The sequence below is a fragment of the Pongo pygmaeus genome, chromosome 8 (genome assembly GCF_028885625.2).
Source record: "Pongo pygmaeus isolate AG05252 chromosome 8, NHGRI_mPonPyg2-v2.0_pri, whole genome shotgun sequence".
Taxonomy (NCBI): Eukaryota; Metazoa; Chordata; class Mammalia; order Primates; family Hominidae; genus Pongo; species Pongo pygmaeus.
This window is the reverse complement of record NC_072381.2, coordinates 106,701,788-106,717,984: the sequence shown is the minus strand read 5'-3', so window position 1 is coordinate 106,717,984 and position 16,197 is coordinate 106,701,788. Positions and strand designations below refer to the sequence as shown.

The window sequence follows — 16,197 nt, the reverse complement described above, 5'->3', positions numbered from 1 at the left end:
TGAGTTGTCCTCAGTGTATTTGCTTTTAATGTTGCGCAGGACTACATTTGCATGATGTTTTACAAAAATCAGTAAATTGTGACTAAGATTCTTTTTTTCTTTTAAAGGAACAAAATAACTGACTTCACTTAGGAGGGTTTAAAACTTGCCGAAATTTGTGGTAAAGTTAATTTTTAAACTATTAAGTAGAACAGCAGAGGCCAGGCATGGTGGCTCATGCTTGTAATCCCAGCACTTTGGGAGGCCGAGGCGGGCGGATCACGAGGTCAGGAGATCCAGACCATCCTGGCTAACATGATGAAACCCCGTCTCTACTAAAAATACAAAAAAATTAGCCGGGCATGGTGGCGGGTGCCTGTAGTCCCAGCTACTCGGGAGGCTGAGGCAGGGGAATGGCGTGAACCCGGGAGACAGAGCTTGCAGTGAGCCGAGATGGCAGAGCAAGACTCCGTCTCAAGAAAAAAAAAAAAAAAAAAAAAGAACAAGAACAAGTGAGATCTGTACAACTTACTTTGATACTGCTATAATTAATATAAGCATAATCATATATAAGCAAAATCTGGTAACACCTTATTTCTGACAACCAGGAAAAAAATTGTATTTAAAAATATGAACAAGCCCTATATCATTTATCCTTTCTATGATGCTAAGACATTTCAAAAACGTTAATTCCTTTTTAGGTTTATGTCACTGAAGGGCAAAATGAGAAAAAAGATGACCCACCAACTCAATTTTTTTTCACCAGTTAAAGGAAATTTTTAATTCAGTTGAATATTTGTAACTTAGTACTTAAAAACTTTAGGCCTAATAAAATATATCTTGATTTTTAATAAAGAAATTTATCACATTCTTTCCTTTTCAATTTAGAATTACAAAATTACATCCTGGGACCTTCTGAACTAAACTGGATGGGGTTAGACTGAGGTCATACTATATTTTCTCTTCCCTGGAGACCATGTAGTAGTTCCATAGGCTGCCATTAGATAGCAGCACAGTACACACCATCAGTCATGACTCTCATAGTCTCTCCTGTTAAGGTTGGAATTATCTCATTTACACACACACACACACACACACACACACACACACACACACAGAGATTCTAATTCAATTAGTGCAGTCGGCAACTCCAGAAAAGAGTAATTCAATTAGTGCATTGTGGAGCTCTACAGTACCTCTAAGCAGATGTTCACCATCTTCAGGAACTGGAGCTAGGTTTAAAATACCTGTGCCACTCTGATATGCCACTACATTATGTCATTTGTCAAAGTGCTTACATATGCTTTTCTATGCTTTTCTGGCTTCAAAGAAAAGATGAGGAAACAAACCCAGGCTAAGTTCCTAGAAATTTTTCCATCATTCAAAACAAAGAAGTATATGCAATCTTAGGCAGTAATTAAATTACATTATTTAAATTGTGTTCAAAACATGTGTGTTCAAAACAAGTGTCTACACTGTATTCTGACTTATTACACTTATTTTTTTTTTTGAGACAGTCTCACTCTGTCGCCCAGGCTGCAGTGCGGTGGGCGTGATCTTGGCTCACTGCTATCTCCGCCTCCCAGGTTCCAGCGATTCGCGTGCCTTAGCCTCCCAAGTAGCTGGGGTTACAGGCATGTACCACCACGCCTGGCTAATTTTTTGGATTTTTAGTAGAGAGTGGGTTTCACCATGCTGCCCAGGCTGGTCTCAAATTCGTGAGCTCAGGCAATCCGCCCGCCTCAGCCTCCCAAAGTGCTGCGATTATAGGCATGAGCCACCACGCCCGGCCAAGAAAAAACTTTCTAGTAGAACCAAGAAAGTAAAAGCAAAATGCTTCAAGAAGTTTGATTCACCAATAGTGGTGGTGATCAGGGAGAGATTAGATGACTCCCTTCCAAACACATTTCATAAAGGATTTCTATATTATGAGACGTATGTGACTAGACGGCCTCTGATGTCTGGTCCAATGCTGAAATTCTGTGGTTCTATGAATACACTGATGTTTGCTCATGAGGCAAGCCTGGAGTTTAAATAATAAAGCTAATCATTAATTGTGAAGGTGTGGTTGTAAAAAGCCCATAAGCTGTGAGGCATTTTCACTGTATTGATGCATAATACACCAAGAAGAAATTTTGTAGTTTCTTTGTACTAGATTTAGAGAACTCCATAAAAGCACATTTCAGTCTCATTTCTTAAACACTTGCATTCCTCTTATTCTTGTAAGACTGCAAAAAATGGTTTGTCTTCATTCATCCTGTAGAAATCAGCCAATGAGAAATCAATTTCTACAAGAATGATTTTTGAAAACTCCCCCACTGAGTCAAGACACTGGGTTCTCATAGCTTAAATGCAAATCTACATCAATGTTTATGCTTTAAAAATTCAGAGCAATACTTAAAAACAACAATAACTAGTTCTTAACATCTCTCCTTTTGGTATTACTTTCTGAGCACAATATTTTTAAGTAAGGACAAAAATCTGGCTACAAACGAGCAGGACTTATATTTTACAAGTATTATCTTCTCTCTTTCTAGCATGACCTCAAAGCAGGAATTACCAACACCATTTTTCCAGTGCATTTCACTGGACTGATGCAGAACAGCTCTTGCCTTTCACATTTTCAGAGGAGAGGGCTAAGCTAAATAGTTGCCTTTTTTTTTTTTCTTTTTTAGATGGAGTCTCTCTCTGTCAACCCAGGCTGGAGTGTAGTGATATGATTTCGGCTCACTGCAACCACCACCTCCAAGGCTTAAGTGATCCTCCCACCTCAGCCTCCCGAGTAGCTGGGACCACAGACTGGCACCACCATGACTGGCTAATTTTTTGTATTTTTGGTAAAGATGGGGTTTCACCATGTTTCCCAGGCTGGTCTCGAACTTCTGAGCTCAAGTGATCCACCCACCTCAGCCTCCCGAAGTATTGAGACTATAGGTATGAGCCACAGTGCCCAGCCATTGAGGAACTTTCAATACAAACTCTTTTCCATACTCCAGAAGAAATGCAAAAGGCCATTCATTCTCAGTTAAAACTTTACTTGTAAATTCAATGCCCCAAAATGGATGAAAATGAAAGCATACATCAATAGTGCTTCCTTAGAAGAAAAAAGTTTTTAAAAAAATATATGTTGTTTTAAGATGTATTGTAATTTATAAACTCCTACTCATAGCTTGAAAAAAAGATGTAATTTAAAACATAATAGAAAATTCATTTTATTACTACAAAATATTTTCCAAGAAATATATGGTGGCTTTTACAAGGAAGATTTTCCATTCATTTGGCATAAGCTGGACTAATATAAGCACAATGTTTCTTCCACATTACCTAATGAGCTTTCTTACTATAAATACACGTTTTCCACATTAAAAAAAATATTTTTCTTCCCCAAATTTTAAAGTCTTCTATAATTTGACCACTTGTTAAAGACACTGGATAATAAGAGCAGTAAATAAAATAGCTGGGTGAATTTTGATTGGCCTGGCAATACTGCCATATAGTAGGCTATCAGTTTAACAAACTATGTCACTGAATCTCTTTACCCAACACCATCTTCCCAACTTCTTGCCTCCACAAAAACAGAACTGGGACCTAACCTGATTCTTCCTTACAATAGGGTGTTCCATAAATTCCACTACTAATAATACACTAACCCAACTTTATCTCCTTTGCCCCACAGCCTGCATTTATTTTCCAGTGTTAAGTTTGTTTGGCTCCATCAGCACCACTTCTCTTTAACACTGTCCCTTTTCATGCATTTAAGGCAACTACTTCCAACCCTATCAACGAAAGCAGACAAATGGGGGAGAAAGGAATGAACTGCAAACACCTCAAACAAGAAAGGTTGCTTAAAAAACCAAGTGTCACATTCTGACAGTTCAATATTTCATAGCCAATACAAGGAATGTGCAACGACACTGCAACTTTAAATCTTTTCTTCCTATGTCAGTCTCTCTTTCTCTCATTGTAATGCCAAAGGGAACAACAATCAGAGTGGAGATGTTCAACGTGATAGAGGTCAGGACACCATCGGATCAACGTACCAGAAACACGACCTTGTTTATTTTTTTTCCACAGTATTATTGTTTACAGGGTGCTTTGCTCGTGTACCTTGTGGTTCTTAGCTAAAAGATGAAATTACAGCCCAGGATGAAGCACTCAGGCGCACATCCAATTTGTGTTTCCATCTCAGAAAACAAAAAGCTTCTAAGGCCCTCAGGCTGCCATTCAAACTTGGAGGCTGACATTTTTAACAGCATGAACCAGAGACTGGCAGAGAGAATGATCTAATGCATTTCTGACTTGTCAATCAAAGATCTCACCTCTGCTGTCTTGTAAACAGTTGGGGACCATCTAACTACATTCATAAACCTAGGGAGAGCTTACTGCCAGCTGGGGTGCTGTAGCCACATGCTCTGGCTTCTATTCACCAAAATCATGATTCAGTTTTATAATCTCACTGTAAATAGTCCATAGGCACATTTCCAGGACTACTGGAATTGAACCAGAGTAGGGAATACAAAAGAGATTTTGGTCAAATATTGTGTTATTTTCAAGCTGCTGGAATCCTGTACTCATGTTATCCTCATTTTACCAATTCTCCCCAAAAGATTGCACTGTGCCGCAGCTGAAATGCTTAAAAAAATAATGACCTGCTTTTTTAAAATCTAGGGGAAATATACTAATATTATATTACAAATTTCCCTTGTAGTTTATTACCAGTAACAAAACAAGTACTCCCCCAAACAATGGCTCATATAAAGGGTAGAAGCTACAATGAACAGTAGCAACTATATTTTGGTAAAACTAATTATGTACTTTCTTTTAAATAGAAAACTTAAATTCATATACAAAAGCTTTGTACTTACTAATTTGACATAATGTAGTATATATGTATGTGTATGTGTGAGACATAAAAACATAAAATTAGATTACTTATATTGCTAATGAGAAGACTTTTTTTATTTTTATTTATTTTTTTGAGACGGAGTCTTGCTCTGTCGCCCAGGCTGGAGTGCAGTGGCGTGATCTCGGCTCACTGCAAGCTCCGCCTCCTGGGTTCATGCCATTCTCCTGTCTCAGCCTCCCGAGGAGCTGGGACTACAGGCGCCCGCTACCACGCCTGGCTAATTTTTGTATTTTTAGTAAAAAGGGGTTTCACCGCGTTAGCCAGGATAGTCTCAATCTCCTGACTTTGTGATCCGCCCTCCTTGGCCTCCCAAAGTGCTGGGATTACAGGCGTGAGAAGACTTATATTGCTATTCTTTCCCTTCTGTATATGACCATCTAATCCAACACACGTAAAAAGTTAGACCCAATCAGGAATTTTTTGTTAAAGAATCAAGTACGAAAATGAATACTCCTTTTCTTCACGTCAATTTTACAGGGCACAGAATTCCATGCATGCTCTGGGCACAGATCCTCTGACTAGTTTAAGAGAGAGAAGATAAAGATCAGGGAAGACTTTAATTCTAGCTCAGCTTGAGCTGAATCTTGAAGATTAGGTAGACAAAGGCAGAGAGTGGGTAAGGGACAACAGGTGTTTGTGGAGGGGTTTTTCAGGTAAGCAGAATGGTATATGCAAAGACACAGATATATAAAAGAACACTGCACCTTTGGGGAACTGCAAAATTTGAAATGACTAACAATTACATGAGAGGGAGGTGGTGGTCAGATATAAGCCAAATTCAAACTTTGTTCAATTCAAAAAGATGTGAGCAGCTATCTATGAGATAAACAGTGACCAAAATCAGTATTACCAGATGATGAATGTAGAATTTGAGCAATATGATATAGGTGAAATTCAGAAATTACTAGTATCACTGAAATGGTAATCTCTGGGAGGACATTTAAAATCCTTCCTTCTTTCTACTTCTCTGTACTTTCTACAATGAATATTAAATGTTTTAATTGTATATCTCCTAATTTAATTAAATGGTAATAAAAATACTTAAAAACGAAACCATTATTTGGGCATGTGTGTGTGTGCACGCACAGGCACACATGGATGGATAAGTCATTCCAGATCAAAGGACACTAACATGTTAATTTAGCAATAATTATCTTAAAGTGGAAGGCATGTGGGTGATACTCTTGTTTATATATTTACCAAATGACGTATATATTGCATAATAAACAATAATTCATTTTATTAGGAGAACAAAAAATTTCTGCACAAACAAATAAAAACATGTTTGATTTGTCATTCCCTGCAAACCCCTAAGGTGAAGGGTGTAGCTGGGATAAATACAAGTCAAATGTTAACACATACATAAAAATAACTACATTTATTATACAGAAATTGTGCTACACTGAAATTATTCATATACAATAGAGGGGGTATCAGCTACAGAATGAGAAGCATTTCTGTCACAGGATAATTTTCCTTATAGTATTGTTTTGTAATAGAATTTGGGTGTTAATGTATATTCAATTTGATAATCCATATTCCTCTAAAATCTCAAATGTAAAATTAAGTTTTCCATATATAATGAATAATGCTTAATTTTCCTAGTATTGTTCCATTTTAACATTTCACTTTGTACATGGTAAAATTCAGTAGACTTGTAAGCATTTTTAAGTAATAAAATACAACATCTCTCCTGAATTCAATACAATTTCAACCTTTGACATGGAACCCTAGCTAATATTTCACTTAGCTCAAGATTTTCCTAAAATTACTAGTTATACTTGATACCTAAAGTATTCTAGGGCCATATAAATCTATATATATAGATAGATAGATAGATTTTTTTTTTTTTAATTGACACAGGGTCTCACTCTGTCACCCAGGCTGGAATGCAGTGTTGCAATCATGGCTCACTGCAGCCTTGACCTCCCACCTTGGCGTTCCAGATAGCTGGGACAGGTGAGTACCACCACACCCAGCTAATTTTTTGTAGAGACAGGATCTCACTATGTTGCCCAGGCTGGTCTCGAACTCCTGGGCTCAGGTGATCCGCCAGCCCTGGCCTTCCAAAGTGCTGAGATTACAAGCGTGCATCACTGTGCCCGGCCCCTTACTTATATTCTTACAGTCAGAATTTCATTTCTCTTCTCTTTCAATATCTAAAGCAAAATAAAGAATCTTAATTACTCAGCTGTTTTTAATTACTTTAACTCTATTGATCATTCTCATTTAATATTATAGATTATAGGATCACCATTTGCTGGGAATGAGCAAATGATTCCATCAAATATATCTACTGGTAATCAACAGAAATCTTCTAATCACTCATACACTTTCCAGGATAAATCAATGGAATGATGAAAATAAAAATATCTTCAAACTAAACATAACCCCATAGAATTTATTCTAACAACTTTTTTCAGCATCTTCCCTGTCACTAGTTTTCAAACCATCTCAATGCTGTGGTTTCAATTTGAGCTACTAGGAATAATCCGACAAATTCAGCAATGACTCCATAGCTCCTTCTTCTTTATTGCCGTAAGAATTTTGACTTAAGATGCTTCAAACTTACTAAAAGAATCCAATGATTAAAAAAAAAAAAAAGCCATGAAGCCATTACATTAAATGAGACATTTCATTAAACATATTTGTCAATATTACTAAAAATGGGTATTCCTACTGTGACAACCACTTTGAAGAATTGCTTCACTGTCTCTTTTAAAGTTAAAAATACACTTACTCTATGACCCAACAAATTCCATTCTTAGACATGTACCTAAGAGAAATAAAAATACATGCCAAAAAAAGACTTATACAAAACTGTTTATAGTAGCTTTATTCATAATAGGCCAAAATTGGAAACAATCCAAATACCTATCAATAAATGAATGGATAAACAAATTGTGGTGTACTAATATAATGAAATATATTTAACAATAAAAGAGAACTACTGATATACGTAACATGGATAAATCTTAAAAACATCATACTGATTGAAAGAAAACAGACACAAAGAATATATACTATACGACGGCATTTATATGAAGTTCAAGAATAGGCAACACTAATTCTTGGTGACAAATCAGAACAGTAATTGCATATGGGGGATGGGTACAGACTGGAAAGGAGTATGAGGAAACTCTCTCAGATTATGAAACTGTTGTGTATCTTGAAATTGAAGGTTACACAAAAGTATATATTTGTCAAAACTCACCTAAGAGTACACTTATGATCTATGTATCTCACTGTATGTAAATTTTATCTAAATAAAAATCTAAGTAAATAATTTACCTAAATAAAAACCTAGGTAAATAAAAGAAAACCTAAACCAGAAGGATGCAAATGCACTAAGACTGCTGTAATTCCAGTAGGTGGGCACAGAAGATACTAGATTCAAATCCAGTTTCTGCCTATTAGTCAGCCAGCATTATCAAGCACCTGCGTGTGCTGAACCTGACAGAGAACAAATTATTGAATTGATAGGATAAAACCAGTACATAAGCCCATTTTTGCTACGTAAGACATAATAATAATCTTGTTGAGGCCGGGTGCAGTGGCTCGTGCCAGTAATTCCAGCACTTTAGGAGGCCGAGATGGGCAGATCACCTGAAGACAGGAGTTTAAGAACAGCTTGGCCAACATGGCTGAAACCCCATCTCTACTAAAAACGCAAATTTAGTAGAGACGGGGTTTCAGCCATGTTGGTCAGGCTGTTCTTAAGCAGTGGTTTTTCACAGGCAATATAGCCCTGAACTCCTGGGCTTAAGCAATCCTCCCGCCTCAGCTTCCTGAGTAGCTGGGACTACAGGCATGCACTACTGTACCTGGTTCCTGCTCATTTTTTTAAAGTGTCTTTTGAAAAACAGAATTTTTAAACAGTGATGAAGTCCAATTTATCAGTTATTTCTTTTATGGTTCATATTTTTTGTGTCTTAGCTAAGAAATCTCTGCCTAACCCAAAGTCACAATGATTATTTTTGTTAATCATTTTCTATTAGTTTTATACATTTTAACTCACATTTAGGTCTATGATCCATTTCAAATTAATTTATGTATATAGTGCAGTATAACCGTTGAGGTTCATTGTTTTGCACAAGGATATCCAATTGTTCCAGCACAATTTGTTGAAAAAAACTGAGACCAATGGATTTTAATACAATAACAGAGGAAGTTCATTGATAAGGCTTCAGATACTATACTGCAACTAATCTTCAAGAAACTGCAACTACCTGAAAATGGTATTAAAATATCTTTCCCTTTCAAACTATATACCTATGCCAGGTCAGATATTACTCACATATGTCAACCAAAATAACAAACCACAATAGACTGTGTGCAGAAGCAGACATGAGAATCCAGCTGTCTTTTCTTAATCCAGACATTAAAGAGATTCATAAAAATGTAATACAGTAGTCTTAATTTTTTTGAAAAATATATTTTTCATAAAAATGTTATTTGCATTATATGCCACAGGTTTATTATAGTCTTTAGGTGAATTAAAGCATATTTAAATTTTTTTCTTAATTCCTATTACAAATATAGTGAATATCAATAGATATAAGCCATATAAACAAAAGCACTCTGGGGTCCTCAATAATTTTTTAAGAATTTAAAGATCCTGGGTCCAAAACCAAGCTGCCATCATCTCTCTCTTCAACTACTGAAATTATCCTTTTTATAGCCAGAGTAACATATCTAAATGCATCTTCTTATAGCCAGAGTAATGCAAATCAGATCAGGTAAAACTTGTGCTTAAATCCTTTCAGTGACTTACTATTCTTAGAGTCAAGACTAAACTACATACTTTGAATGGCCCATAAGACCTGAGTGATCAAGCTTCCCCAGTCTTTTCTCACTCTATTCTCCCCTTTCTCTTTATTCTCTGAAACAACAGTCTTGTTTTCAGTAGGGTCCTTAAATGCACCAAGCCTCACTGGCTCTTGGGGCCTTTGCAATGACTCTTCCTTAGGCCTGAAATGTCCTCCTTCTCCTCCATTCCTCCCTGTTATCGAGTTAATTCCTATTCATCCTTCAGCTCTTAAACATTGATTATCTGATCTTCTTTACCTCAAACTTCAGGTTAGATTGGGTCCCTCTTTTATATATTCTTACAGCTCCTTGAACATTCCCTTCCTAGAATTTATCAGCTTGGGAGATTACACTTTTAGAATTATGTGATTTAATAGCTCTCAATCATTTCACAAAATAGAAATATAATAAACATCTATATACGCATGTAAAGTATTCAACACAATGTTGCCAAATACCCAAGATCAATAGTTCTCATCAGATTCCCAAAGAGATCCATGACCCCTGTGTAGTGAAGAATTACTCTTCACCACAGAAAGGAATGGCCTTTGCTCTTGGCTACTGGAAAGCGGTCTCTGGGCCCCTGGAACTTCTTGTCTGGTGAGAGTATCTCTGCTTACCTGAGAGATTTAGCAACTGGACCAATGTGATTCATGTTGGGGGCACTAAACCATACCTGTAAGTTGCAACACCAGGAGGAAATAAGAGACTAGAGGTCTGCCATGTGAGCAGTATGTGATAGAGCCCCAGTGAATACCTGGACACCAAAGCCTCAGGTAAATTTCATGGCTGGTAATACTCTGTGAGTATTGTCACACACTGTGGCTGGGAGGCAGTAATGCCATCCATGACTCCACGGGGAGAGGATGACAGGAAGTTCTACAATTGGATCCTTCCCAGATTCTGCCCTATGTGTCTCTTCTTTTGGCTAATTTTAACCTGTGTCCTTTCCCTGTAATAAACCGTGAGTATAATTGTTTTCAGTGAGTTCTAAGTCCTTTCTAGCAAGTTATCAAACCTAAGAGTGGTTGTGGGGGCCTCTAAACATGAAACTAGTTTCTGAAGTAGGAGCAGCCTTTTAGGCACTACAATTCCCTCAGACTTTGCAGATCGCCTAAACTAACTGCAACACCGAAAAGGTTAAAAAAAAAAAAAAAAAAACAACAAACTAGACTATGGATTCTTCAATGGCAGAACCTTGTCAGTATGATATGTAGTTAAAAATATAAGATATAGCCAAGTACAGTGGCTCACATCTGTAATCCCAGCACTTTGGGAGGCTGAGGCAGGCAGATCACTTGAGCTGGGGAGTTCAATACCAGCCTAGACAACATGGTGAAACCCTATCTCTACAAAAAAAATACAAAAATGAGCCAAGTGTGGTCGTGTGCCTGTAGTCTCAGCTACCCGGAAGTTTGAGGTGGGAGGATAACTAGAGCCCAGTAGGCAGAGGTTGTTGTGAGCCGAGATTCTGCCACTGCACTCTAGCCTGGACAACAGAGCAAGACTGTCTCAAAAAAAAAAAAAAGAAAAAAAAAGATATTTCGCTTTGAAATAAATAAGCAGTCTCAGGATATCAATTACTCTCCAATAATAGCAATAATGTTTATAACGATCATGATAAAAGCAGCAACCATCACTGCATGCCCTTACTATAGTATCCATTTACAGATAAGGAAATAAGTTCAGGATCATACCACTAGTGACAAAGACAGTATTCAGACTTGATTTAGCTAATTTTAGAACCTGCATGCTTTACACTATATTGTATCTCATAGTATAAGCCAAGGAAGTTTAATATTAAATTTTGTAAAGGAAAACTGAAAATCTTAAGATATTAAATTTTGTAAAGGAAAAATGAAAATCTCCAGCTTTATGATCACTAAATAGTATCATTAAAAATTAACTCTTAGCATAGGATAGGAATGTGGAAAACCTAAGTTCCCCTCTTTTAGCTAAAATTTAGTCACAAGCATTCTGACACTTATAGCCTATCTTTGAAATTCTTCTAAATAGATATGAACAAGAGGTTAAAAGCAGGCAAATATTAATATAAAAACTAATTTTTCGTGTATTACTATAAAATGCTAAACACAAATTCCAAATACCTGAGGTACGTAGATAAGACTCAGCCAAGAAAACAATCATGTATGGTACCCTAATCTGTAAGCAATGAGCACCAAACTCTTTCCTACGTTTTTGTCTACAATTTTCCACATTATTTCTCTATAAGTTTCTCGCACATCCTGGAACTGACATCCTGGCTTCTAAGAAAGGCTGACGGGGTCTGTGTGCGGTGGTTCTTCCCTGTAATTCCAGCACTTTGGGAGGCCAAGGTGGGTGGATTACCTGAGGTCAGGAGTTCAAGACCAGCCTGGCCAACATGGTGAAACCCCGTCTCTACTAAAAATACAAAAATTAGCCAGGCGTGGTGGCACATAACTGTAATCCCAACTACTCAGGAGGCTGAGGCAGGAGAACTGCTTGAACCCGGGAGGCGGAGGATGCAGTGAGCTGAGATCACGCCACTGCACTCCAGCTTGCGCCATGAAGCAAGACTCCATCTCAACAACAACAAAAAAAAAAAAAGAAAGAAAGGCTGAGGGGAACTGGAATCTGTTAATTCATGTAACACTAGCTAGACTGTCTCAAGGTGAATACTGTACCTAAAGGTCTCAAATGTTTTTCCACCTAGAAATTAGAAACGTTAATCAAGATATAAATAAAACAGTTATAAAAAATATATACTTAGTAGTATAATTACCAGAAGATACTCTGAAGAGAGCACTTTATACTTTGAGTAATCATTTAAAAAAAAATAAGAAAATGTTCAGGAAACTGATTGTAATTAATTGATTGATTATACTAATTGGCTTTATGTAGGTCCAGGCAAATATTACATATTGAACTGCTATTTATTGAGATAACTCACTATCATAGTTCTACTTGATCTGAAAGCCAACAGTCAAGCTTGTACTATGTCAATTTTTGTAACCAATCATGATGAAAATGTCTTAAGAGTGGATCAGTCTGGATCTACATTATAAACTAATCATTAAAGGAGTACTGAGTGATGTGAGATACAGGCAATATGAAGGAGAAAAGATGAATATAAGTAAAGCATGGGAAAGGAGGAGGCACATACTAATGAATTAGACACATACACTAATGCCCGCAAATAACCCACAGAGACAGAGAAAGTACCTGGAAAGCTGTGAGTGCGCCAGTCCCTGGGTTATACAGGCATCGCAGCGAAGGCATGCTGTCCGCCAGGCTGGAGCAGCCCAGCCACAGAGACCTGGGCATAGAGCACTGCAGAGAGAGGACAACTATGAGATGGGACAGTATGAGACAGGATGGCACAGATTACAGGAATTTTTTAGGCTTGGCTGAATGCAATATTCCAGTTGCAGCTGACATTTATGATAGAAACATCTTTAAGAAACACACTGCTTACTGGTTTTAACCCCAGAGAGAAACCCAAAAGGGGCAGTAGTGGCCAAAAGGCAAGGAGGTAAAAAAAGAAGTTATCGTTCAAAAAACCAAACATTTAGTCAAAAAAATGTTGTCCCTATTCTTCTATGTATCAGTCTAAAGGAAATTTACTTCTTAATCCAGTTGATCGATTATTTTCCTCTATGCACCTCAAACTCAGCTCCCATAAACTCACCACAGGGTGTAATACTGTGCAGACTAAGCAGAAAGAGGAGGAGTTCTCAGAAACATTACAATATTAGGAATGGTAAATTAGAAAACAAAACACCACAGTTAAGAGGGTTTTTTTGTTTTTGTTTTTGTTTTTTTTTTAAAGAAGGAAAAGAAACAGTATTGTATCCCTACGGCTTTAACAGCAACAAACTCTGCACAGTTTGCGTATGTTTTATGTATCTTGTTAGTCTGCTATTCATTAACCAAAATGCACAGTTACCATAGCAGCTGCCTCTTCATCTTTCCAGATGGATTGGGGTCTGTGGGGGGTGGGGGGTGTAAGGTGGGAAGAAGAAAAAACCCAAACAGAAGGGAAAATAACAACAAAGAGAGACAGGGACACACAGAGAGAGAAAGGAGAGACAGAGAGAAAGGAGAGAGAAAAGAAGAGAGAGAAAGGAGAGAGAGAGAGAAGAAGAAGAAGAAAAAGGAGGAGGAGGAGGAGGAGGGGAGGGAGGGGAGGGCGGAGGGGAAAGGAAGAGGAAGAGGAAGAAGAGACATCTAGAAAGCTGTTGGTATTAAAACCTTCTAAACAAACAAACAAAATACCTAAGAATGTACATATATATAATATATATGGTGTATACAGTAGTCAAAGGTAGAAATTACACATTTCTAGTAGCTCTAAGTAACTGACATTAGTATTATTGCACCTATAGCTTTGTAAGAAACCATACTTTTCAAAACTATTTTTATATTCTTCATGTTTCTCTAAAAGTATCCCAGGATGAAGTTTTATCCATCAAGTTGAGTGCTATTACAGTCTAATAATAATTAAAAAACTAAATACATAATCATGGCACATATAAAAACAGGGATACATATTTTAAAATATAGTAGTCGATACAGGTAACATTAAACCTTAAAATTACAGACTTTGAAATATTTTATATTGTCATAGACTTTTTTCTCCTTAAAACAATATAGTTGTAGAAAGTAATATTGGGAAGCAAAATATGGTATTCACTGTTTACACCATCTAAAATTGATAAAAGGACAATGAGAGCCATGCAAGGGGTTTGTGCCTGTGGTCCAAGCTACTCAGAAGACTGAGATGGGTGGATCGCTTGAGCCCAGGAGTTCAAATCCAGCCTGGGCAGCACAGCAAGATCCTGTCTCTTATCTAAATAAAGATAGATAGATAATGGGCTGCAAATAAATCCAAAGGACATCTATATAGATCCCCTGCTTTTAGATCATTATCCTCATTTTATTTACCACCCATAGGACTACGCTTAATACATTATCCTCATTTTATAGGTAAGGTGACTGATGCCCAGGAAAAATTAAGTATTTATCCATGATTATGAATTTACAAAGTAGGGAAGTAGAGACTAGAATCTTGGCCTGTTGCTTTCTAGTGCAGAACTCTTCCTCCTGCCTCCATCCATCCCTCGGTCTTAAAGTGGACACTGGGCTTCAAAAGAAGGGTATCTGCTAAAGGCATCACTAGATAACATACCAAGCATAACAGCTAAACTGCTTTGAATTACTCCAACAATCTCCGAACTTTGTTCACTGTTTCCAATGTTTCCTCACCTCAAGCTATGATCCATTTTATAAACAGCAGCTAAATAGAAAAATAATTGTCTTCACTTTGTTGTCATGTCACTCTCATCAATAATTCATAAGGGCTCCCTATATCTACTGTATGAAATCCAAGCACTCTATCAATCTGGCGTTTCCCCCACTGCCAACATCAACTCACCTTCTCTAATCTTCTAATTGGCCCTGGCACTCTAGCTAACTACCTACCTTGATATTTTGTTCAAATACTCATCTCACCCCTACGTCTTTAAACTTATAATTTCCTTCTCCCTGTCATCCTGCCAATCCATATCGACCATTTACATCAATATCTCCTTAGAATTATATGTATACTAATTTCAGTCTCTGCCAGTGGTTCTTAATAGCAGAGATTCTCATATTGGAAGGAGAAGACAACAGAAAGAGAATGGAGAAAATAGTGTAAAAAAAGCTTCCTTGCTGCTGAGAATCACATTCTACTCATATTACTTCCCTATAAGTATTAAGAATACTTTGCTAATTTTTGTAAGTAAATGATATTAAAATTTTCTTAAGGCTAATATTTTAATCATTTATTCAATAAATACTTATTAAATGCTTTTCTGGTAGTAGACACTGTCCTGGGGCCAAATGTGGTTGGTGGCTCAATCCTATAATCCCAGCACTTTGGGAGGGCGAGGCAGGTGGATTCCTTGAGCCTAGAAGTTCAAGACCAGCCTCAGCAATGTGAGAGGCCTCAGCAATGTGAGAGACCCCATCTCTAGAAAAAATTTAAAAAATAGCTAGGCATGGTGGCACATGCCTGTGGTCCCAGCTACTTGGGGAGGCTGAGATGGGAGGACTACTTGAGCCAGGGATATCAGGGCAGCAATGAGTGGTGATCATGCCACTGCACACCAGCCTGGGCAACAAAGCAAGACCCTGTCGAAAGAAAGAAGAAAGAGAAGAAAGTAAGAGAAGAAAGAGAAGAAGGAAGGAAGGAAGCGACTCATCTCAAAAAAAAAAAAACCTTAACATAAAAGTAACTCATTGTTACAAGAAATGCTGTACACAGGTTGGGCACGGTGGCTCACGCCTGTAATCCCAGCACTTTGGGAGGCTGAGGTGGGTGGAACACAAGGTCAAGAGATCAAGACCATCCTGGCCAACATGGTGAAACCCCGTCTCTACTAAAAATACAAAAATTAGTTGGGCATGGTGGTGCAGGCCTGTAGTCCCAGCTACTCAGGAGGCTGAGGCAGGAGAATCACTTGAATCTGGAAGGCGGA

The 16,197-nt window shown here is 37.5% G+C and overlaps 1 protein-coding gene across 7 annotated transcripts in view; it reads right to left on the bottom strand.

Moving 5' to 3' along the window:
* BTRC (beta-transducin repeat containing E3 ubiquitin protein ligase) overlaps positions 1-16,197 on the bottom strand; it is a 201,626-nt gene that overhangs the window by 110,582 nt on the left and 74,847 nt on the right. For 5 of the 7 annotated variants that reach the window (XM_054436159.2, XM_054436163.2, XM_054436157.2 and 2 more), the window contains exon 2: positions 12,899-13,006. The exons of the other annotated variants lie outside the window; for them this stretch is intronic. In XM_054436159.2, coding sequence (XP_054292134.1) covers positions 12,899-13,006 — 108 coding nt within the window. The remainder of the gene's footprint in view (positions 1-12,898; positions 13,007-16,197) is intronic. 7 annotated transcript variants of the gene reach the window in all.